Genomic DNA, 25,740 nt, shown 5'->3' with positions numbered 1-25,740 from the left:
AAAAGTCTAACTGACACAAAACAGTGTCAGTAAGGTTGCATTCACACTGCAGCCTGAAGTGACCCAATTCCGATTTTTTTTGACGTAATGCGACCTGTATCCGATCTTTTCACGGCAGTGTGAACAACACAGGTCGGATTCTTTTTCGAATGTGACCCATATCCGATACGTATCCGATTCAAATGCGACCTAACGTTCAGGTCACATTCATCCAAACTGAACATCACTGATTCTCAACAAATCTCACTATTCTGCGTCCTGATACGCGCAAGTGGGAAGAAAAACAACAACCATGACGGATTATATGAGGACTAAGTTGTTAATATGCTGCTCCGGCCAGATAACAACTTCAAATATATAAGCTATGCTCCACCATTAGCCTCCATATTTACTTACGCAAACACTGAGCACTTCTTCTTTTTATGGGTTGGCAGAACACTGAAAACGCTGACGCTATTGCGCCCTCTACTGCGCATGCGGGACACTTTCAGGTCGTTTGCCCGTTTACACTGCAGAACACATACGGAGCGCTCACACTGCAGCCTGAAGTGATCCAATTCCGATTTTTTGGCAATTCCGATTTTTTTTGATGGGGCTGTTCACACTGCCAGTAATTGCGACCTGTATGCCTTCTGCAGTGTGAACGGGCAAACGACCTGAAAGTGTCCCTCATGCGCAGTAGAGGGCGCAATAGCGTCAGCGTTCTCAGTGCTGTGCCAACCGACATAAAAAGAAGAAGCGCTCAGTGTTTGCGGAAGTAAACATGGAGGCTAACGGTGGAGCTTAGCCTACATATTTGAAGTTGTTGTCCAACCGGAGCAGCATATTCACAACTTAATCCTCATATAGTCCGTCATGGTTGTTGTTTTTCTTCCCGCTTGCGTGTATCAGGACACAGAATAGTGAAATTTGTTGAGAATCAGTGACGTTCGCACCCATACAGATCTCATTTACTGGCAGTGTGAACGGCCCAGGCAAAAAAAATCGGAATTGCCAAAAAATCAGAATTGAGTCACTTCAGGCTGCAGTGTGAACGCACCCAATGTTGTGTCAGTATGGGACAGATAATCTGTGAAAATGGCTGTACCTTCTCAAAGTCAATGATGGTTGGTGGTAATACACCACTAACCAATCAAAGCGAGGAGGAGGGTCTTAGTACTGTCAATCAAGCTTGTGTACACACTGCTCATATCCTCCCACTTGGTCTCTGCTGCAATAGCTCCTTCCCTATACCAGGGCCTGTCAGCATGGTCATCAATGAAGGCATATAAACAGTTTTCCTGGAATGGGAAGTTGTATCTCTGCCATTAGAACATTGAGTAACACCTGCATGACTGCATCTGACAGAGCTAAGACCTTCCTCCTGGCTCAGTGGCTCTGACTGGTTGTTTTTGACCAGGAACTGTGCATTTCTGCTGATGGCAATAGAAGCACTGGGAGGAAGTGTAAGAGCTTGGTATTTTATTTATTTTACATAATATCGGTCTCATACTTTCCTGTCATCATAGTAGCAGGAAAGTACTTTAACAAATATGTAAAAATCATTTTTTTTTTCCGTAGAAGTTACATACTGCAGCTTTAAGATGTGTATTACTGGTTACTGATTATTTAAGGAAGTTGCTATGTATTGTGTCAAATTAGGGGGAAAAAATTACATTTACTCCAAGATAAAACTCTGTCTTGATAAAAGCAATGTTTGGAACTTTCAGAGTCTTGTAAATGACAGGAGAAGTATCTTTAGAAACTAAAAATGGAAAGCAGAGTTGCCTTAAACACTTATAATTGACTGTAAAAACCAACAGGCATGTGATGGTAAAGGAAAGCTGGATCCTGATGGAGACCCTTCACCCAGACTGTAGCCTCCCCCACCCCACATTGAACACTCTGAGATGGCCTGCTTTACCCTTTCAAAGAAGACCACACATGGCATGTGATGCACACTCACCAGTCAATGGCCTACTTCTGACTGCTGGAGAATCTGTCTCTGTAATCCTTCTTATTCAAAGTCCTAAGAGCATGTTTACTTTTGGTATTTAATCCATGTGAAGATGTGAAGTTATGCTTCCTGATTTCACTATACCCAGAACAGTCAGTGTTGATTGAGTTTTGAGAATAACGTGCCAACATACGGCCTACACATTTACCTTCTTTCCTCACCACACTGAACTCGGTATTTTGACCCGCTGGAAAGCCCAAAGAGAGTGTTGCAGAATCAGAAATTCCCCTAGAGAAGTCCGTATTCATAGCTCCTACCGCAGAGAGAACATTACGGTATCCGTCTACACTTAAATTCAATAGTAACAGTTAATAGAAAAGAAAAAAAAAACATTTCTAATACATTACATTGGCAGGGGCTATACACGTGTGACCAGTCGCTGCATTCTCTCTAAACTGATTTCTTTATTTCTTTGCAAATAACTGCGCAAACGTGACAGGTCCATATTAGGAAACGAGTCTTTTGAGCTCTCAAGCAGCTCTTCTAGCTCCAACAATTTCAAAACTTACAACGTGCAAACATCCACCGTCGCCACTGCTTACCTTTAGGAGTGACTTTTCCTCTGCTCGTCTGTGCCTACAAGAAGAAACTAAATCCTCTATTCTCATTCTCTCCCTCGCTGTCAAAGGGGAGCCGCCACACAGATGTTGTCGGTGAGATAAAAAGCTTCTCCCCCGGCTCTGTGTGCGGACAAGCTTCGCTGAAATCGATGCAGGTCAAACGGACCGAGTCACCCCGCTCCCCTGCCAAGCTCTGAACAAGCCGCGAGGCGAAGCGCGAGCTGGATGCAGCTGTCTGACAAACGGCTGAACAGCGACAGCGGCGCGAGGGGCGTGTCTCGCGGACCTGAGAATGGAGCTCTGAGCGTGGGTTTCGTGTTTGCTTTGCAGTAACTGACCTGAGCCGCGGTAGGTTGTGACTCATGCATTCGACACAAAAAAAAAGAAGAAGAAAAAGAAAACAAAACAGAAGTTGAATTGAAATTGTATCAGTTTGCTTATTGTTTGTATCTTCTCCAACCAATTTAATACTAATAGTGGTGAAATATTTACATACTTGTTTTTGTGACATTTAATAGCATTTCAACACATATACGTTTTCAATGTTCTACGTTAAACAAACATATATGTTTTAAATTTTTACTGAAAAATAAATTAAGTAATGAATGATCTTCCCCAGAGGAAGTTATTTATCGCCATCTGCTGGTCAAACAGTAGTGATACCATGTTGTGTTGGCTTACATACACCAAAAGTTCAGGAATGAGAAATTGTGTTGACGTCAACATAGTTTATACAGTAATTCTTTATACAACTGTTCCTTTCTTTACTGAATGACCTGGATTATTTAAATATTTAAGTCATCATTTTGCCAGTGCAGACTGAATTTGGTTTTTGGCTTTTGTTTTGCATTTGAAGTGATTTTTCGTTACAATCAAGCGCACATAATGAAAAAAATGCTTGATGCTGAAAGGAGCATGTTTTGTAAAAAGAAAAAAGCTGTTTTGTTTTTGACAATCCTAAAGCTACAAAAATCTAAATAAATCCAACTGATAATATACAATTCTGGTGTTTAGAGGGTTTGGATGTGCTATGTCATCATGGCAATATAAAACAATATTCCATTTACATTCATATTGATCGAATTTTTTTTAAATATGTTTTTTTTTATTATCTTCTTTATTACAAAATGTTAAACCAATAATGGTATTTTACAAAATGTATTCCCACAAAAATCTTTACTTCCTTGAACAAAGAAGAAACAGTAATAATTATTAGGTATACTAGGTACATAATAATTATAATAAAGATAAACTAAGCTGAAAATGTGATGGAAAATCAACACTGCAGATCACCCTAAACAGACTACCATCATTACACCGTGAAACATAGTGGTGGCAGCATCGTGCTGTGGGGATGCGTTTGTGGGGCAGGGTAAAGAACATTGTGGAAGTTGTTTGGAAAGTCCACTTTCAACAAAAACAATGACCAAAAATATGCGTAGAGGTATAATGGTGTGGTTTAAATTAAAGTATATTCGTAGGTGTATATTGGCCAGTGTCCTCAGTCTGAGGTTTGTTTATTTCGCCCAGTCTTTATGTGTGCAAAGCTAGTAGGAATATGCCACCCAAAAACTTGCAGCTGGGATGAAAACTGTTTTGACTCAGAGGAGATGAATACAAACGCCTCTTTACATTATTTAACAAGGAGTAATTTTCCATCCATCCATCCATCCATTTTCTGAACACCCTTGTCCCTCAGTGGGGTCGGGAGGGGTGCTGGTGCCCATCTCCAGCTAACGTTCCGGGCGAGAGGCGGGGTTCACCCTGGACAGGTCGCCAGTCTGTCGCAGGGCAACACAGAGGCAAACAACCATGCATACACACACTCACACCTAGGGGCAATTTGGAGAGGCCAAGTAACCTGACATGTTTTTGGACTGTGGGAGGAAACCAGAGTACCCAGACAAAACCCACGACAGACCGGCGACCTGTCCAGAGTGACCCCGCCTCTCGCCCGGAACGTTAGCTGGAGATAGGCACCAGCAACCCTCCCGACCCCACTGAGGGACAAGGGTGTAAAGAAAATTGATGGAGGAGTAATTTTATATAAGTAATTCTTTTGATTTGTGAAAATGCATGGTTATCATATTTGTTGCAGTTTAATATCTTATATTTACTATTAGTTATATTATGGATTAAGCCAAATTTTGAAAATAATTATTTGTTAAGGGTGAAACCAAGACAATACATGATTATATTTACTGCATTTATCCAACATCAGATACTACTTAACAGCCTGGGGGAACAGAATGAACATTATGTTCTTCAGGCTATCTACGCCATAGACATCTACACTATCACGTTATTCCAGTTCTTACCTGTTCAAGATGAGCATGCAACAGTTTACATAGGGGTGTGGCCGCCAGGGGCGCTGTTTCATCCACGCTAAAAGGAGTCATATGTGACGCAACCAAAAGGGGGGAAGGCCTTGTGTACAAGTCTTCGCTCTCATTCATGTAGAGTGCTGAGCTTTAGCGGCCATCGCAGACAGACCAGACGTTTCACATCTTCGTTAAAGCAGAGAGCCTCGTCCTCCCAGTCAGAAAGAAAGCGTAGGTGAGATCTTTATCTTGTCTTTAGGAAGGCAAATGTTGTCTAATGTTGGGGGTTTCTTGCATTTTCTCTTTTGTCGTAGTCGAGGTCCAGACGGTCGCTGCAGGGCTTTGAAAAAGGAGAAGCAATAGCTTGGATAAGTGAGAGGAAGCCATGTGGAAAAAAAACAAAAAAAAAAACATTTCCTTACTCAGCCTCACAGTCGGCATAAGCGTCAGTGTGTTGTATTTCCTTGTTGGGGTTGAATTGGGTTAAAGGTTGTTGCTAAAAAGTCTGTTTGCGTCGTCATGACCCGAGGGCTTGGGTGCTTGTTTGGCCTGCAGACTCCACAAGACAAAAGTTTGGGCTTTTTAGTTGCTGAAATGCACAATTCAGTACTACGCCCACTGTGACAGCCGGCTTAGTATTTTATCTTTGAAATGCCTCCGCTTAAAAAAAAAATACGTTAGGGAAATGCCTCGACTGTTATTTTATTGTATTTTCTTTTAGGATTCATTTAATAATCTGTATGTAAAAAATTGTTGCCGTTGCTCAGCGCATGAATGTAGGCAAAAGTCCAAGTAGAGGTCATTCACTGGATGAATCACTTGTCAGGTTCTTTACAGCACATAATTTATCCTGATTTTAAGTAATGTTATAATGCGACAATTATGGACATTTTTCTGCGCATCTAATTATGGCAGTGTTACAACTTTTAGAAGGTATGCATGTGTTAAAATGTCACCTGCCTGTTGAAGGTCAGTAATACCTGTCTGGTCACTGTGTCCTCAAGGTGCGAGCATGATCCAACATCAGATACAAACAAAACTCATTGCTTGCCAACTTAAGGGATTTGTTTTAGTATGGACATTGAGATACAAATGACCCTATTTTAAGTTAACCACATGGGCGGCGTAGGTGATAGAACACCGGACACGTTACCATTGTATTTTATGGTGAAATTGTTATTAAAAATGTTCCAGTCGGTATTAGGGGCTATAAAAAATAAAAAAAGAAGTGGATGCTGACGTCTCTAGTAGCATAATTCAAATCGCCTCCACACAGCGTCTGGAAATAGGAGGGTGAACCACATATTTTATTAGCGTTTGCCTTTGTTTTCGCATCTGCTTTTTCAAACCGAAAGAGAGAGAGATAAAAAAAATTAAAAAACCTAATCTGTTTGTTTTTAAACCATAAAGCCAACAGTGCATTCCTGATTGCTGCATCGTCATCACAAATGACCGGGTTCGCTGGTTTACGAGGCGTTTTGCTCACTGTTGCCAGTTTTCTCCCTGTTTCTAAGCGGCGCAGCGCTGCGACCTTTCCCCTAGTTTCTGCAGCACAGGGTGGATCATGTGATGCTTCAGAGTGGCTGGGGGAAGGGACTGGCTGCTCAAACACTGCTGCTGCTCTGTGGATGCTGCTCTGCTCCTTCCGACCACTGCTACCGTAGAAACGACGCGTCCTGATTTCAGAATGCACAGATCAAACCGCGAAATAGCAGCTTTGCAGAGACGTGCAGATGTATAGAGTCATCTCTTCAAACATGGCTGAAACGGGGGGGAAATGTAACCAAAGCATGTTTCTCGCCGTAGAAGTTGACAAACATGTATTTAATAGTTTTGAGGCTCTGACCATTTGATATCTGGTCTTCTGTGAGGTCTGACCAATTTTAGTTCCAATGGCTATAACGCATACAGAGGAAAAACGATGCCAGAATACAAAAGAGTGTTCCCCTGTTCAAAAATCATGTCTGCATCTATGTGATGTAAATTAAACTAAAAGAGCCAATGCTGTTGGTCTATCTATGCATTCATAGGCCGATAGTGTAGTGCAACTTATTGATGATGCACTAAGTTTACTTACAATCCACAATAATTATAAGATATCCTTCAATACAGCAAATTTTTCTGGCTGTGATCAGTGATTGGCAGGTCAAATAGTGAAAGAATGAATACCTGATAATCGTTTGGACTGTGAGAGGAAGCCAGAGTACCCTGTGAAGAACTCGTGGATGTGGAGAACTGCTGCCAACTGTCCCATCATGCAACATGTCTGGATAGTTTGTTTATATATATTCAGAACTTACGATCAATTTAAATCAGTGAAGATGTTGTCTTCAAAAAAGCAAACACAATCTTTAAAGCACAAGTATTAGTTGGCAGTGTGATTATAGTTTTCTTTTCTCGCGTAAATTAATCTTTGAGTTTTAAGATTCCTTTAGTATCTTATTCAGTCTTTTTTTTTTGCAGAAAATCCAATGTGATTGAATTGGAGGCATTGGGTAATTCCCACTGTTATCACAGAATGTGGACTAGTGACTTTAAAGAACTGTGGCAGAAGCTGATCAATATGAGACATTGTTCCTTTTTTTTTTTTTTTTCTGGACTATTTCCAGGTTCGTGCAGATATCCACATATTGAGACTGAATGTGTGCTATGATGCAACAGTTCAGGAAATCACCTAACCACCCTGATCTTCACACTGTATAATTATTCCACCTACATAAGTATTAAACAGAAATGTTGCAGGAAAAGGACTGGGACTGGATAGTATTATTAAAATGTCAGATAAATCACATTTAAAATGGTTAAATTCCTCAGTCACAATACGAGTTGCAATAAAGAAGCAATATATCCACATCCTTAAGTGATTAAATATAAAAATGTTTTTTTTTTCAATCAATACATTTTTTTTTATTTGAAATTACATAGGCATCAACCGAAAGATAAAACAATGTACTACGAACAATTAATTATTGTTTTTATCTAAAGCAACAAATTGCATGTTAAAAAAAAAGTAAAAAATTACACCCTTCTCAATAATACAAAATCTATTTTGCTATCATAGCAACCAAACGTTTTATTATTGTTGTCCACCTTTTTGTAAGTTTCACTGGTATTTTGACAATTTATCTTTGTTGAGTTCAGTTTCTTTCTTCACAGATCTTCCATTGGCTTCCAGTCAGGAATGCTACTTCCAGTCAGATGGAAAAAATCTGACTGGAAAATATTTACATTTTGTCAAATTAAAATGTTAATTTTAATCTGTCAGGGGTATAAATAAGTTTGTGCCTAATTGTAAATGGCAACGTGGGAAGCCATTGCAATTTGCAATAAAAAAAACAAACAAAACAAAAACAGCTCAGTTGAGTTTCTGAGTGTAGTACAGTTGCTAATACCATTTCTAAATGTATTGGCGAAACATCTTAATGTATTTTAAAGCCTCTGCTACTGTAAATAAAAGTTAATTGCATTTCACTCTTACAACTAACTAATGTAATTTGCTTTCCGAGTAGTTCTTTGCAGTTTCGACACAGCAGCTGCATCATCATTGCAGTTGCTGAATGATGATGCACATTGTGACATATTTGCTTTGTTTGTTCTTTCAGTGACTTTACTGTAGAGCAGCCACCATGGCAGAAGCGCATCAGGCGGTGGCCTTTCAGTTCACTGTCGGCCCTGATGGCATCGACCTACATCTGTGCCACGAGGCCCTACGCCAGGTCTACCTCTCTGGCCTCCACTCCTGGAAGAAAAGGTTCGTTCGCTTCAAGGTAAGAGTCGCTGGATGCGCTGAAGGGCAATGTTCCAGATGGTTGTCTGCAAAGAATACGCAGTATTGACAGAGTCATTTCTTCATCTGGTTGATGTGTCCTGAACTCCTTTTGCACTGCAGAGCCTGGCTTCAAAGTCGGGCCGAGCGTTTTTGCATTGGCACTCCATGCCCTGTCCCACTCCACTCTCGAGCCTGCCAGACAGGTCTGGTTTGGAGTCAGCTGTCGATTGGTGCATTTCGCTGTGGGGCGGGACAAGAGCCGAGTCTTCTTCCAGATCTCTGGGTCAGAGGAGCGCTAGACTTTCTCGAAATCTGTGTTTTTAATATGCGGCACCAAAAAAATTCCCATCATAATCCATTTTTACCTGTAAGTTTTTAAACGATAATGATGACACATTCAATTGCATTTTATTTTATTTCAGTTGAAATAATATTCAAAAAGCTGAACGGAGGATCCACATCATGTCATCACACATCAAACAGATAAATATATGTAACTTTTTTTGGCAGTGAGGAAAAAATAAATGAATAAAACATACGCTGATGTATGTCAGGTGACTGCATACAAACAATAAAATTAAACGATTGCAAAAAATTCTGAGGTAAATGTTTCCCACAGCTTCCTCGCCGACAAGAGCATACAGAAAGAGCTGGACGCGACAGCCAAGAACAAAAGTATTCCTCGATCGCTGGGGCGATCGCTTCGGCAGCTTTAGCAGAAATTTGACTGACGTGACGATCCCTGGTCACCTTCGAAGCGACACTCTGCTCAATGCAAAACAACCAGGGCTGGAGTACAATAGGGCCAGGCTGAAAGGGGGCAGGACGGGCCCTGCGGTGCAAAAAGACCTCTTCTCTAGTTTCTGGGTTTCTTTGCCTTAGTTTACAGGCAACAGAAACTTTCGGACACGGCTGTGCACTGCACTACTCTGCCGTACTGTAAATCTGTTTACTGTGCTGTTACTGTAAACTGTTGCACCAGAAGGTCACCCCTGTCTGACACGAACCGCAAACTGTGCCAGTAACCTTCCCGAGTGTTCTTTGTGTCCTAACCTTTGGCCTGGTGGTTTGTTTACACGCAGTCACACTGAATCATTCAACCCTCCCCAAAAACCTGCCAACTTTTTTTTTTTTTTTTGATAGGCAATTAGTGTTTTTATCACCATGTGCGTTACAGCATTTTACTGATTGTTATCACAGCTTCCGAGTTTCTGTTTCATTTTTCCAGAATGGGGTGATGACTGGTGTGTACCCTGGCAGCCCGGCTGGGTTCATGGTAGTGGTCGTGTCATACATGTCGTACAACAGATACAAACAACTGGATCCTTCGATGGGATTGATTGCCAGACTTGGCCAACACATACCCATCAGGTGAGCGTGGTGGTGTTCTCAGTGAATAAACAGAAACGGTAACAACACCAATAAAACAACATTCCGCTGAAGACCGGCCAAGAGCCGTCAGGGATATTATGTTATCCACAACACTTCCTTATTAGTTTTCTTCCACGCCTTCTGTTTGATAATGATGTTAGTCCTTGTTTAGGGAATATGTTGTGCTCTCTTGGATCCCATAGTCCGCCCTTTATCAACACAAATGAGTGCTCTCCTCATTCAGGTTTTATTATATTACATACAGCCAACTTGGGGCGCTAGAAATCCTTTGTAGTTTGGTTTTGTTGCATAATCTAAGAATATGTGGTGGTGAAAGTCCTGTGTGTTTTTTTTTTTTTTTTTAATGACTACACGGCGTTTATGATTTAATGAGTTGTGTTGTGTGTCTGCATGTGCACATGTCGGTTTGAATAATGCAACTTTTATCACTCATAATGCAAGCTGTCTTTGTTGACTTTAGACTACTAGGCCTTGTCCCACAGCTGCTGTGTGGCTCTTATTCTCCTGTGTTAATTGTGTGCTGCACAATACACTTCACGGGGATTTTTCTAAAAGTTCAATTCCCCAATTACCTTCGACACAATATTATCAGTCATATATATATATATTTTTTTTTATCACATTTTACTTTCTAGTGAACCATTTCTTTATAACATCAAGATGTGCCTCTGAAAGCTTTTTGTTCTTTTCTTCTCCTCTACCTGCAGCCGATACATGTCCACAGATAGCCAGAAGATAGTTGGAGGGGTTCTGGTGGGCACGGGCCTCTGGGTCACCATCATAATGATCATGAGGAATGTCCTGAAGAGCCTGCTGTCATGGCACGGCTGGATGGAGTCGCGCCACGGCTCTCTGCCGTATGGTACTCGTTTGTGGCTGGTGAGATGTTGACCTTACAAGGATTAGCTTAAGAAAAAAAAATATGTGAATAATATCTGTCTGTAACAAAAGTTACATTCGGCACTTTTTTTTGTTCTGTTGTTTCATTAGGCTTATTTGTTTTGTATAATTTGATGTAAATGCTATATATGCTTACTTTTTATAAAGGCGGGGGGAAAAGTATGCAGTTTAATTTGAGTATTTCCCAGGTTTGGATGAATATGGGAGAAAATAAAAGTACTAAAACTAAAAAAAAAAAAAAAAAGGATTAATATCTTGGAAAATTAAATTTTAGGAAAGTACGGAGTTGGGAAATATCAAAGGGTTCGAAATCTTATGTCTGTTAATATTGGTAATTTAAATCCTGTTTGGTCTTATCAAAACTACAAACTAGCTTGTCGTTTTTTTAGCCCTTTTTAGCTCAGGCCTTTTAGTACATATTTACATTTTGTATTCTGTTCTGCAAAGTACAGATAAAACAGAACTCTAACTTTCTCCTTATCTGTTCTGTGTTCAGTTATTGGTGAAGGTGTTCTCTGGCAGAAAGCCATTGCTCTACAGTTTCCAGAACGCACTGCCTCGGCTACCTCTTCCTTCTGTCCAGGACACATGCAGAAGGGTAATCTTCCATTCCACTTCCTTTTGAGTTTGTACTTAGATTGTGCCTATTTATAATTTATGGTGCTTTTAGATTTGAAAGGGAGATTATATTTGTGTTTTTGAGGAGTCACACTAAAGTAGTTTAAAATGTTGAAAATCCTGCACGAGAACTTGTTTTTTTTTTTGTTTGTTTTTTTGAGCGACAACAAAAAGAGCTTTCCAGTTTTTCTGGTATTTTTAACCACTCTCTTTCTTAAAATAGCTAAGTCCTTTGTATCTCCCCGTGGGACTCTTTCTGTTGACAGTACCTGGAGTCTGTGCGCCCACTGATGGATGACGAGCAGTTTGAAAGGATGAAGGCCTTGTCAAAAGACTTTGAGAAGAATCTGGGACCCAGGCTGCAGTGGTACCTCAAACTCAAGTCCTGGTGGGCATCCAACTATGTGAGCCAGAAGGAATTTTTTTCTTTTTTTCTTTTTTTTTTTTCTATAGTTTCGCACACTGTCCTTATTATTGAATAAGCTACATAATTAAAGGCAGGTTATTTGATCATGTTCCACTATTGCTTTTTATCCTTTCTGCATTTCTGGCACAGGTCAGTGACTGGTGGGAAGAGTACATTTACCTGAGAGGCCGTGGACCAATCATGGTCAACAGCAACTATTACGCCATGGTGAGTCACCTGTCTTCAGGCTTCAGCTTTTCCTTTTTTTTTTTTTTCTTTTTAATAGTTTATTCAATTATTTTGTTTGTGTCTCTTCCTTATTTTTCAGAACTTGTTAACTGTGGGGTTTTTAACATTTTGAAACAAATCTCACATTTCTCATCGGCTTGCCATGGTCTAACAGTGAGGCATAAATTACCATGCATTGGCCCCAAAAAAGCTTCACTATTATAATACACTTTAATTTCTTGATTTTCTTGATGTCCAATATCCAGCACCACTTATGTCAGGATCCTGTTGATGGCTACAAAAAAAAAAAAATCTTGTTAAGGATGCACAGCTTGCTTTTTCACTCTGGAAGAAGAACTGTTCACATGCATCATTAAAAGCTCAAATTTATTTTGACGTTTATGCCCATCATGAGTGCATGTAAACATCTGGCCAAACTCAGTCATTACAGTGATCACAAAGAACACCATGCTGCCCTTATCTTTTTTTTTGTAAACGCAACCTGCCGAAGTGCAGCTGCTGATTTTCATCTTTTTTGCAGGACTTTTTGTACGTGTTCCCCACATCCAGGCAGGCTGCCCGGGCCGGTAACGCTGTTCATGCCATCATGCTCTACAGGAGAAAACTGGACAGAGCTCAGATCAAACCAGTGAGTACAGAGCCATTTGGTCTTTTGCCTCAATCAATTCTTTTACTAAGTTGTACTTTATCTATTCCAATCAAGCTGTAAATTAATAATTAATAACGTTATATGGGAATCTGTTTGACCATACCTTAGTTTATAAATGTTTAACTTTCTTTGTTAGAAGTTAATGAATAATGCATTTTATCTCAGTGGGTTTGTCCTTCAAGTTCACATTAATGACTTATTTTTCACAACCTTTTTCTTTTTGCACTTTTAGGTAAGCTTGTAATCCACAATCCTACTAATTCCGTTAATATTAGGCATGGGCTGGTTTTAAATCCTTAAAGTGTGAAGACTTGTTGTAAAAATACCAAAATATTTATGTGAAAATCTAAAGCATAATGCGACAGCTTTCTTTAAAAACAACAAAAAAACAATAAGAATTTGCACAGCTTTAAAATGAATACAACTTTCAGATTATTCTGAGAATAATAATGCAGTGGCCACTTTCTCTTTTTTCATCATTCTCATTTAAATAATCACTTCTCTAGCCTTTATCATTCAATGAGATTTTTCTGTTTTTGTCCTGATGTTAAGATTTAGTTCAGATCTCTGATCAAATGATTAGTTAATATCTGTGAAATGTATAATTGTAACAAAATGTTACTCCATATTTTTTAAATGTTTACAGTTTAGGTTGTAATTATTTTGTGTTGTACTTTTTATGAAGTGGCAATAATATAACCGGCGGGTTAATTGATTCCTGTTTTTAAACTATTTATCTGTCATGCTGTTAGTTTGCCAATAGTAGTTTCAAAACACTGTCACCTTGTTAAAAATAAGGTGACAGAATATGATTGTTCAAAATCCGATTGTTCATTGATTTAACAAAAAATTTTCACATTGTCAATTTTTTTTCTTTTTTTTTATCAGTAAGGGGGCAGGGTAGTAAGGTAGTAAGTAAGGGGGCACCTTCTTTCAACCAGCTGACTAGCAGTGCGCAGCAGCAGTTGGAGGCAGGGAATCTGGCCCCACTCTCGGCTTGAAAAAGCCAGAGTTGGAAAACAAAACAAAAAAAAATCCAGAAATTCCTTTAGCATTTCATAAACAGATTTTAAAATGTATAAACAGAATGACAGAAGATTTTAACGGTTTTGAAACTAACTTTTCAAAACCTGGATATACCTCGATGCTAGTAACTAGCCCATACCTGATGCATATTAACCCAGCTGACTGTCTCCTACTCTAACCTTTAAAACCTCTGAGCTTTTTATTTTGCTTCTCCTACTGGAAACACACAGTAGTGGTAGTCGGCTTTGTTGTTTCCAGTTGCTAACACTAACTCACCGTCATTTGTTTAATCTTTTTCGATTATGATCTTTTCAGCATGCCTGTTGCTAGAATTTTCATTCTTACCACAAAGTCAAAATGAATAGTTTGTTCTAAAACCAATTGTTTGAATTTACATACAAACTCGAATGCATGAGCTCGCTGTGTTACACGCTCACGTTTGGTTGTTTCTGTTCTACTGTTTTGTTCTTTTGGTTTTGACGGACGCTGCGTTAGATATACTTGCTGGCCAACAAGGTGCCTCTGTGTTCTGCTCAGTGGGAGCGAATGTTTAACACCTCCCGCATCCCCGGTGTGGAGACAGGTAAGAGGAGGGCACAGCCGCCTTGCCCTCAGACCCGCAGCCATGTGACCCTACAGCCCTCGGAAACAGTGACTCCATCACTCATTCCCATCAGCACAACCCTGAAACAGTCCCATAGATCTCGCAGTGCTATTTCAATCAGTTTTTAATTGTCTAAAGTCTACTTGATTGTCAATAAAACCTTCTCGTTGCATCAGGGTTTTGTTGGTGGCACTGAGATGGCAGCCTACTGGTTTCTGGTCCCTGCCTCTTTTCCTCTGAGGTTCTCCTTCCTAAATCCATTTTAATTCCTTCTCCTCTACATCCATGATCTCCTCCATCTAGCCGTGTGTCTGCTGCTTCGTCTCTGGGGGGTTTTTAGTGATTTACTTTTATCATCTCTGTGTTTTTTTTTTTTTCACTCTCCCCTTTTGCTTTTCAGCTCATGCTCCTACAAACTATTCCCATGTGCTCAGCCCAATTCGAGCGTTTGTTCAACACGACTCGTGTCCCAGGTGTAGAGACAGGTAGAGTCTTTTAGCAGTGTCACCTCCTCCACTCTTCTCCTGCTGTCCTCCTCAACGGGACTTTTCTGTGTTTTGAATTAGAAATAATCAAACTTCCATGAGTTAATAATGCATGCGTGCATAGTAACGCTCATTCAACTTTTAATTTGCATGAGACTCGAAACCGATTTCTCCGTTTTGAGAAAAAAAAAAAAAAATCGTTGAATTCAATCAGGTCCCAGTCAAACCTAGACAGACGTGAAAGAATAGGTTGCTCCCGGAAACGGCTGCCGAGGCCATAGTGAACAGAGGTAGCCAACTTTCTGCAGAGTGAAATCTGATTTAGTCTTCAGATTGGCTCAACAGCAGCATGGAGTGGACTTTGACGGCCAACTATTTGCATTCAAAGCTTATATCACTGACTGCAATGCAAATTGTTAGACTTCACTCTACTTCTGTGTTCAACTTGATGCGTACCAGAAATGTCTGAATCACATGACGTTTCTGATGCCATGCTGCCCCATTTCAGAAGATTAACGTGAATAAGAAAAATCAGGACTACAGCCAACGTGTTCAAGCTTATCTTAAAGATTACTTAGGGTATAAGTAGATATTTCAACATGTATGTAAAAAACAAACAAAAAAAGGAAACATTCACCAATGTTATTGCACATTGCATGATATCCTAATACCATGCCGCCATACTTAGGTTGTTTTCTTGTGGTTTCCTCCTGGGTTTAAATACCATCTGTTTATATTCTTGTCTGCTACATGAGCAATGCCTGTTTGAACACTTGGCGTCACCAGAAAATCATTAGTGAACTCAAAACTCAAAAGTAATTCTCTAGACGTGTTTGTCTAGTTGTGCCCTGTGCTGCTCAAACAAGCATTGCTGTAGTTCAATGTATTCCTGCCCAGTCCAGTCCTTTCCCTAAATGGCTTTCTTGTTTCATTTCACTTCCTTCACGCCCCTTTTCCAAGTCACTTTAGTTTTGTAATTAGATGTTCGTTGGCCACGAACTGCACTTCTCCTCTAAATTTCACACATTAAATGTGTGTTTCATTAAAATTAAACTGTACATGTCACATTGTTTTATTCATCATTGTTGAATGGGCTACTAACACAATTAGTGTTTTTTTTTGTTGTTTTTTTAGAAATGGAACAATGTGACATTCATTGTCTGTCCCTCAGTGTCTTTAAAAAAAAAAAAAAGCAAAAAGACAAAAGTTTCTAAAATTCAAACATTATTAACTTTAGAATGTAGTGACTGCAAACAATAACGATGAGAAAGAACTTAAAAAAAAAATACAGTTTGACTGTCGGCAAAACACATCTTCTCTCCAAACATGGTTCCAATTGTGTTTGCATCTCTACGTCTCTTCTTTTCCCCTCCCATGGGTACCTGTATCAGATACTCTCCAGCACATGAACGAGAGCAAACACATTGCTGTGTACCACAAGGGCCGTTTCTTCAAGGTGTGGATGTTTTACGACGGACGGCTGCTGTTGCCACGGGAGATCGAGCAGCAGATGGAGAGGATCTTGGCAGACGAGTCTGAGCCGATGCCAGGAGAGGAGAAACTGGCTGCACTTACTGCAGGAGAAAGGTAGGGGAAGCCAGAGATGTAGAGGCTGCAGTTGGGGAAGCATCCACAGCAATGTCTATTGACAACAATGGCTACGAAAAGGGCATTCATGGATTTCAGTTTGGAGCATAAGGGTTTTTTGCTGAATCATAAAGTTTTCAGGTTATTCATTTTAACATTAGGCTTTAAAACGTCTTAAATGCATCAAAGGTTTCTGTTCTGGATTATAGATTTAAGGTAACTATGAACATTTGTTCATAATATTTTTCTTCAGTTAACAGTTTTTGATTTTTTTTTTTCTTAGCAATATATTGACTGCCTTTCTTCATTCTGGGGTATTGTGGTTCCTACTGAGTAATTCAGATGTTATGCTGAAGGAAAGCTACAATGCCGCATAATTCATAACCGGCGCTGTCCAGAAGGAATTGCCAAACATTCACCTCTGAAACTGGATTGTTGTAGATTGTTCAAGCCATGAATGATCCAACAAAAGAAAGGGGGGGCAGAGGAGCGGTAGCACTTCTTTCTACAAAAATGAAATGGACGCAGAGAAACTTTGTGGTTTTATTCTTGTGCATAACCTTACAAGTCGACTTTACGATGCGTTTCTGCGATGACGGCCAGTTTTGTTTGTGTTTTCCTGATTCAGTGAAGACATCCTTGTTAGTTTGTTTATTTTATGACTAAAATGCTTGCGACAGGCATGTTTTATAACGACTTACTCTTTCTTCGGTGTGTCATGTAAAATGTGAGTCTGTGCTCTAATGTGAAAAAATATGAAGTGATAAGATTTTTCATCTGATAATATGGGAGCAAACATATTTTACAAAATGCAGAAAAAAACACTTTTTTTTCACCACACCTGGCCATGAGAAACATACATAATTTATTTTTTGTTAATAAATACAAAACCTTGTTTCCAGCCTTCCTGCTGTCTGCATTTACTACAATATCAACATTTCCTGTTTTTCTGCTCTTTTATTTCTTTAGGACCCCATGGGCAAAGGCCCGAGAGCAGTTCTTCAAAAGCGGTAAAAACAAGCAGTCCCTGGATGCCATCGAGAAGGCGGCCTTCTTTGTAAGCCTTGATGACACCGAGCAGCGATACGATGCAGACAACCAAGTCCAGTCTCTGGACTGTTATGCCAAGTCCCTGCTCCATGGAAAATGCTACGACAGGTAAAGCATAACAAATAAAGATATATATTTTTTTTTGTATCATGAGCCTTATAAAAAATGCTTATTAGTGAGTCTTGGATGTTGATTGGTTATGTTTTTTCTTTCAGGTGGTTTGATAAGTCCTTCAATCTGATTGTCTACAAGAACGGCACCATGGGACTAAACGCAGAGCACTCCTGGGCTGATGCTCCAATCGTTGGTCATCTGTGGGAGGTTCGACAGATACTTTCTATGTTTTTATCGTTTAAGTCAGTGCCTTGCAATAGCTTTCCTTTTTTTTTTTTTTTTTAACCTTTTATACGTTATAAACTCAAACTTCTATCTATATTGTTGCTAAGCTAATGGTATGTTTGATGGAAAACTAACTCTCCCTTGCCCAGAGTTGATGAATAGAGTTTAACAGATGTACACCACACTTCCAGCTTTTTTATTTGCCGAAGGTTATGAAAACACTATTTTGGTCTATTGCATTAAATCCCAAAACATTACATTGAATTTTGTGATAAAATGTGAAAATGTTCACATGCTAGGAACATTTTTCAAAGCATGACAACAAGAAAACGCATTCAGTAACTATTGATCATTAATACACAAAAAATACATGAATGTGGGGGGGAAAAAAATTACTAAAAAGCGTAACGCAGTCTTTGCATCTTTTCTTTTAAACCAGCACGTACTGTCCATGGATCCTAAGCTGGGCTATACTGAGGAGGGTCACTGCCAAGGGATCCCTCACCCAAACCTTCCTGGTCCCCAGAGGCTGCAATGGGACATCTCCAAAGAGGTAACTTTGGATACTTTACTTTTCTGAGTAAAACAGCTCATATGTTTTATTTACGTTCACATTGGCTCATATTTTCCAAACAAAACATCCGATTTTTTTCCGATCTCATAGTGTCAGGAGACCATCGAGAGCTCACTCAGGGTAGCCAGGGCTCTGGCAGATGACGTGGACTGCCACATAATCCCCTTCAATGACTTCGGAAAGGGTCTGATTAAGAAGTGCCGCACCAGTCCAGACGCCTTCATCCAGATTGCCTTGCAGCTGGCCCATTTCAGAGTAGGTCCCAGTTGTATTTTCAGTTTCACTGTAAAATGTACCAATTTACTGTACCAAAACGCAAAACTCACCAGGGTTTGAGCCAGTGTGTTTGGCAATTGATGCAATTTCAAATTGTCAACACTAGATGGCGGTCCAAATCCGGCCAAGACCCAAAGCAATTGTTAAACCGTTGCATGTTATTTGGATGTGCACCTTATGTCTAAAAGAAAACAACTTCTTAATGTTGTGGTTCAGTTCTAGTGTTGAAATTGACACTAGATAATGTTCTTTCTCAACAGAACAAAGGGAAGTTCTGCCTGACATACGAAGCCTCCATGACACGGCTCTTCCGTGAGGGTCGAACAGAAACCGTGCGTTCCTGCACCATGGAGACCTGCGACTTTGTCCGTTCCATGGTCAGACAGGAGACGGTGAGTTTTACTGAACCCCTTAAACTGTTTCTGCAGCGCTACAGAGGGAGAATTGTTGCAATAAGTAAATTGTCATCTCATTGTGGTTTTCTTCCCAACTCCTGACTCTGCAGAGAGAAGAGCGCCTCAGGTTGCTTAAAGTGGCAGCAGAGAAACACCAAAACATGTACCGCTTGGCAATGACGGGGCAGGGCATCGACCGGCACCTTTTCTGTCTCTATGTGGTTTCTAAATACCTTGGAGAGGAATCACCCTTCCTCAAGGAGGTGTGAGCTATGTTTCAATATTTTTCCTGCACCTTACTTATAAAAAAAAGATTTTGTTTTTCTTTACACTGGAGAACAATGTGTGTTTTTGCTGAACATGGGAATAAGTTGAATAACTTCATATGCAGGTCTTGTCTGAGCCATGGAGGTTGTCCACCAGTCAGACCCCTCTACAGCAGGTTGAGTTGTTTGACCTGGCCAGACATCCAGAGATGGTGTCCTCTGGAGGCGGATTCGGTCCAGTAAGTCACAATTTTCATCTGTCTGGAAAGTCATATTTAAAGTTTGAGGGAATGGTGGACTGTTGATATCTTAATATCCATTCCCCTCAAAGGGGGACATATCATGCAAAATCCTTTAACCATTAAATGCATTTTTTGTGCATTTTGAGTGTCTAGGTGTGCAAAAAATAAATAATTATTTTCTCCCAGTGCTGCAAGATATCTCTATATTCCTTTTGGGTCATATTCCTCCGCCTGTTCATTTTTCTCTATTCCCCATTACGTTTTCTTGTCTATTATGTCATTTACTGTGGAACTGCTAAGCAAAGTCATGGATTGCTGGCTAATTGGTTTTGTGAATCTGCCATTTTATTTTTCCTTTGCAGTGATTTTGTAGTCGAAGTTCAGTTATGTTGTAGTTGCAAGTAGACAAGTCAAAATGCTTGGTTTGGTTGAGTGGGGCGCATTGGAATGCTCTGCAACCTGGAGGGGTCAGTCGGGTGTCCATGCTTGTTATGTGGACTTTTGCGAGTTTTGAGAAGAGCCACTTGTGACTTTCTCTGGATTTCTTCTCGCATGTGGCAACTTATAGATGGATCTCTGTAGTTTTTCCATAGTTTCCATTGCTCTCCTCGCCTCAGTGTAGGTGAATGGCCACATCTTGGTAGGCTTGGAGCTCTTCCATGCACTTTTACATTTCTAATTATCGACAGAAAAACAAAAAGTTAGGTGCCGTTTGCATCCTTTGCCAGCTAGAATCTCACAATGCAATTTGAGATAAAATATCAGATTTTATTTTCATTAGGTGGCTGATGATGGGTATGGCGTCTCCTACATCATCCTCGGTGAGGATCTCATCAACTTTCACATCTCCAGCAAATACTCAAGTCCAGAAACTGTGAGTTTCCTAGTTTTAAGGCATGTCTTGTGCTCTTCTTTCACTTATTTTGTCTTTCTAAAACCACTTTCCCTCTCTCCTTTTGGTGTTTCAGGATTCACGTCGTTTCGGTGACGACATCAGACAGTCCATGCTGGACATACTGGGTCTCTTCCAGCTAGAGAACAAGGCGTCCATCTGATGATTTTCCGCATTTTCTTTTTTTTTTTTCTGGTTTTCTGATTTATCAAATCTTCCTGTAGATTGTACAGAATCACTTCGTGGAATTGGGATTTCTATGTTAATTAATGTTACATAAATAAGGAAGGCATTAAAATGCGTCGCTGTCAATATGTTGTGAAGAGATTTGCGTGTACAGATTGGTTTAGGGCGAGCCTCCAGCACAGGTGGTTGTGCAGATCAAAGTATTTATTTGCGAAACTCAACTTTAGCGGTGCCTTAGTGACCCACTAATGTAAAAACAAAAAAGGGGCAGAAAAGGGAGGAGAACATTCTAGTCTGGGAACAAATCTGTGCTGTAACACTGAATAACATTTTGGTTGAAGATTTGTTCAGCGGCGTCTTCCAATTTTAAACGATGTTTTAAGTTGCAAGATGGTGCAATACTTTTATTAGTTTCCACCCTGTGCATGTGGGGATCACTTGCTTCTTTTCTGTTGCAGCTCTTGACTCACCATTACTGACGCAATCGGCAAACGTGATGTTAAATATCAGCTCGTTTCTAGGCTACACAGTGTCCACCTATTTCCCTTGGTCCAGCATATTAGATGAAAGTAGGTTCTCTTGGTGGTGAAATTGTACATCTGTAATCACAAGAATCGTAGATTGGAAGCTCTGATATGTAACTCTGTGTCAGTGTGATTCTGAACAAAACACCAGACAGGAAACGGGCGCCACTGTCTAACCTCCATGGCCTTTCTGTACAGTCTGTTCGGTTTTAGCTGCTATGATTTTTACGAGGTTGCCATGAAAAGCAGTTCTGACGTGTGCGTTTCATTTTCATACTCAGGTTTTTGCTACGCTACCCTGTTATCGTAAGGCGCTCTCGGCAGCGCTCGTTCTGGTTTCTGCGGACGACGACCCTGTTAAGTTTGTCGTCGGTATAAAAGTAAAGTTTGCTTTGAGAGCGAGAACTGGAATGACGTAAGAGGAGAGGAAACTTGACGCAATGTGCTTAACTGTAACGTTTTATTCTGATTATTTAAGAAAATAATCTTTTGAGATGATTTGTGAACTTTTACGGACGGCGTGTTGGTTGGTGCTAGTTGCATGGCTGTTGTTGCCTCGTCGACGAGTTTCAGAACCGTAGCAGCTCGTTGGTCTCCAGGTCTGTAGGAAAACTGAAGTTTCTCTCGGATGAACTCTCGAAAACGTTAGATTAAAGTTGGGGATTTTATTTATATGTTGTCAATCCATTATGGGTTTTTAATTTTTGTTTCGTTTAAACCTTCGTAATTCACACAAACATGCATATTTACCAACTGAACGTGGTGAGTGATGAGCACTAAGTGGAAGCTTGTTTTGATCTGTGAAGAGAAGTCTTTTTTTTTTTGAACATGACATTTTTGTTAACATACTTTGCCAGTATGTCGTAGTTGTTTGACTTTTTATCTCGGTAGATCTCATGTTTACACTGCTGCATGTTATTTGAAGATGAAGCTGTACATGTTTGCCTTTTAATTTAAAGTTGTGTAAAAAGACAAGCAGCTGATATACCAAACAAAGTTTTAACAATAAAGTGAATGTCAGATAGCTGTATTGGTCTCGTTTAGACTCTTATTTCCAGTGTTATTAACCTCATTTTTGAATGGACTTTGTACTGAAAACCAGTAATTGACATTTAGTACAGCTATTGTAATTAAAAACATTGGTTTAATCACTTAATCGACTTTGGGATAAATTTTGATTACTTTATTTCTATTCTGCTCTTTGTATTGTGTAGGTAAGGGGCCTATAGATGATACCCACCAATTGGTTGCTCTCACCAACTTTGGTTCCCCAGAACATTATTTATTACTATTTGGGGAACGCAGCAAACTGGCCAGGTGCTCTTTGCATCTCAAAATAAGTTTTGATTGACTTAATTGGTCTCTGTAGAGTTAGAATGATTAGTCAGTCTTTTACTCACAGTAGACAGAGTTCAGAAAAACCTTCAGTTGGAGGAACAGATTAGTTCTTGCCTGAAAGTCGAGTTGGACTCGTCAGAGTGAATTGGTCAATATCGCAAACATTTTTATGATATTGAAACAATTTGATTTAAATAAAATTTTAATGAATTCAAAATATGTGGGGGGGGCTTGTATATAACAGCCAACAAATTAGATTAATTAAGACCATGCTTCTCAAAAATGTTCCATATGTGAACCAAGTAATTCTTCAGACTTGTTCAGTTTTGCTCAGAGTAAACATTTAAGGGGAAAAAATGTCAGTAGTAATGATTTTGACTGTACTGTCTTTGCAATTTTGTTTTTTTTCCCCTTGCAAAAAGGTGTTTTGGATTGACGATTCCTGCAAACAGACCAAAGAGACAAAGTGTATAAAGAGGGAGAACTTGGTTATTTGACTGCAGTCAGTAGTGGCGTCAGTAGGGCACTAGATGGAGCTATAGCTTCCCTTTGATAAGTCATCATCATGTTCATCGTGCCTCAAGAAAATATTTGAGTGGTCTGAGTGGTCCCTGGCAAAAACACAAAAATTAAAATGTGTTGAATTCGAGTTGTATTTGTCCAACTCGTAGCTATATAATTCCTCTGTTTATGTGAGATACAAACTAAAGTCGCAATGTTTTTAGCCACTGACAGACGATTTCTATGGGTGCTGGGTGGCTCAGTTGGTAGAGCGCCCTCCCAATCTGCATTCAGTGGTCAATGTGGTTTTCCAGGGTTGGATTCTTTGCTATTTCCTGACGACTTACTGTTCAATAAAGGCCACCAGTGCCATAATATAACTGTATAAAAATGTGATCTTTCCATTCTCTTTAATATCTATTTAAAGGGAAACTGGCTGAGGGCATTACACTGACAAGTGGACAGGTGGCTTGGCTCATGTGGTTGTCGCCCAGGAGCCACTTCTGGCTCTAGGGGTATTAATAATTTATTTGTCTGAGCTCTAACAATATGTATTCAGATTAAATTTATTGAAAAGCTTTTTGCAGGTGAAAATTGAGCAGAAAGAAACTGATCACATGTGAGATTTTCTGTTTCACTTCCAACATACCTTGACAATGGCACCTCCTTCCTCTTACTGTCACCCCTCCCTCAGCTTCCGATGTGAGGCTGACATTTCCACCATGCATGCCTAAGGTCTTCCCGGGAGCTTACTGTGGGAATACACAAGGTCAAATCAGGAATAAAGGGTTACAACTCGTATCGTGCTTTGCGATTTCAACAAGATCTCAAAGTGTGCGTGTTTCAAGCACATTAAGAAGTAACTTAGGAAAAGGTGGCAAACGGCTCTTTCTGAGAATAAAAATTCAAGACATGCGTAAACGAACCCACAAAGAATTGATGGCTGATTGTGCACAAGCGTTTAAACCAAATCGTACAGTCTAATTGGCAAACTGGAAAAGTCATTTGTTCGTGAGCAGACGCTGAAACCCAAAACCTTGACTTGCACTTTCTAAAAGTAGACTTTGGAGAGATTCACGGCCCCTGCTTGTCACCGGTTTAATTCATGTGCCTCCTGCTCCACAACACACTCAAAGAAAAGTGTGGAGCCAGTGTGGCCCTATCTTGTTTTATGAGCTTTTCATGCACGCACCCGACGACTTTATTCCATTTTGTCACTCGCAGTTGTTAACAGAGGAGAAGAGCATTGTTCAAATTGTTGCTACTGTATGCAGTTTATATCTGCCACTCTCGATTTGTTTCTTTGGCAGGACAGCTTGTTTTTCTCGGTCCGATGGAGGGGTTACGTAATTCTCTCTTATGCTCAAAACTAATTGGGTTGAATGTTAAATGTTTGTTCAGTGAATATGCAGAACGTCTGTGTTCTGCAGCCAGCTGTCTAAGGGAGGGCGCCTGGAACCGCAGCTTTTCTCGAAAGAAATCGACTATTGTGGTGGGAATTAACTTTCGATTTCTCTTAAGCTCTTGACAGAAGAATCGGTAACGAACACATTCGTTTTTATTTCCACGAATGGCTCCATAGAAAACAAAAGTCATGACGATTTATAAAAAGAAACTGCAAAATGAATGAAAATGAGAATAAAAAGATTAAGGTTTTGTCCCTTTTGAAATAAGTTCGCTCAAGTGTCGCGCGCTGCGACTCCGTCGTCTCACAAACCACAGAGCCACAGCAGCATGTCAGGAGAACCTTATCCGACTGAGAACTGCACCAGTTTTAAGAAGAGCTGCATGCATCTGTGTGATGAAGTAAAGGGTGTAAGCGGAGAGGGGAAGCTCGGTGGCTGGCGTGGAGGAGCCCTGCAAGTCTGCCACCAGCTGCACCTGTCTAAGAAGCAGGGACTCGCTAGGGCCTCAAGATGGAGGTCGGCCAAGCGGCTGTGGGAGAGAGGAAGGTAAGGAGGGGAAGCTGAGAGACGGCAAGGCTGAATATAAACCGACTGAGGATCTCTCCCACAGCCTCCACCAAACCTATAAATAACCTCCAGTATATTCAAGTGGAATTAAGAGTGGAAATCTGTCTCCTGTGGAGTGCTGAACTGAAAAGAGACATCAGATTCAGTACTTTGCTGCTCCTCCTCTGTCTTATAGACACATGGACTTGGCTAATGAAACAAATCATTTTTTTTCTGACATGTTCTCAAGTTCTCATCGTAGTTGACTGATCGTAGTTACACGTAAAACATGAAATTCATGTCTCTTCTCACAAAAAATTATGACACTTATTAATGATGGCTTGAAAATTGTAGTCATTGCCAGATACTTTTCCAATGTACACCTGTGCAGGTGCAACCAGAGCCGTTGCTTGTCACGTGGGCGCTTACTCAGAAACAGGAATGACCAAAAACTAAGTATTTTTCAGTGCATGCTTCCACTGCCATGTTCCAACTTGGGGAGAGAGTATTTGGGGGGTAATGTGTAGTTTTACACACATTGTATTTTGCAAAAAAGTTGGCCAACTTTATGGCCAACATTGCCAGTCTGTAATATTGTCTGTATTGCTTATGGCTAATTGCAATTAGCATCCAATTAGCAATA

At 40.1% G+C, this 25,740-nt stretch overlaps 2 protein-coding genes across 5 annotated transcripts in view; one reads left to right on the top strand and one right to left on the bottom strand.

Annotated features, from left to right (window-relative positions):
• LOC106962050 (USP6 N-terminal-like protein) overlaps nucleotides 1–2,623 on the bottom strand; it is a 33,134-nt gene extending 30,511 nt beyond the window's left edge. Inside the window, exon 1 of the mRNA XM_015056199.1 lies at nucleotides 2,539–2,623. The gene's annotated coding sequence lies outside the window, so the exon portion shown is untranslated. The remainder of the gene's footprint in view (nucleotides 1–2,538) is intronic.
• A 194-nt stretch (nucleotides 2,624–2,817) lies between these two features.
• Nucleotides 2,818–21,933, top strand: cpt1ab (carnitine palmitoyltransferase 1Ab (liver)). 4 transcript variants are annotated; one of them, XM_015056201.1, is made up of 19 exons: nucleotides 2,818–2,904; nucleotides 8,480–8,644; nucleotides 9,875–10,017; nucleotides 10,746–10,917; nucleotides 11,435–11,536; nucleotides 11,823–11,960; nucleotides 12,113–12,190; nucleotides 12,732–12,839; nucleotides 14,382–14,469; nucleotides 16,367–16,562; nucleotides 17,532–17,720; nucleotides 17,828–17,933; nucleotides 18,391–18,504; nucleotides 18,616–18,780; nucleotides 19,062–19,193; nucleotides 19,307–19,459; nucleotides 19,588–19,701; nucleotides 20,486–20,578; nucleotides 20,673–21,933. In XM_015056201.1, exons 2-19 carry the CDS (start codon nucleotides 8,504–8,506, stop codon nucleotides 20,757–20,759), a joined length of 2,319 nt encoding a protein of 772 aa, XP_014911687.1. In that variant the 5' UTR covers nucleotides 2,818–2,904; nucleotides 8,480–8,503; the 3' UTR covers nucleotides 20,760–21,933. The 4 variants fall into 4 exon arrangements, with proteins under 4 accessions (XP_014911687.1, XP_014911688.1, XP_014911686.1 ...); XM_015056202.1 differs by lacking the exon at nucleotides 2,818–2,904 and adding an exon at nucleotides 4,972–5,108; XM_015056200.1 differs by lacking the exon at nucleotides 2,818–2,904 and adding an exon at nucleotides 4,972–5,112.
• The last annotated feature ends 3,807 nt before the right edge of the window (nucleotides 21,934–25,740 follow it).

The sequence above is a fragment of the Poecilia latipinna genome, unplaced genomic scaffold, assembly GCF_001443285.1.
Source record: "Poecilia latipinna isolate Pla-1442-1.1 unplaced genomic scaffold, P_latipinna-1.0 Scaffold1365, whole genome shotgun sequence".
NCBI classification, from domain to species: Eukaryota; Metazoa; Chordata; class Actinopteri; order Cyprinodontiformes; family Poeciliidae; genus Poecilia; species Poecilia latipinna.
Note: the sequence above shows the minus strand (reverse complement) of the source record. Positions and strands in the feature narration are given on the sequence as shown.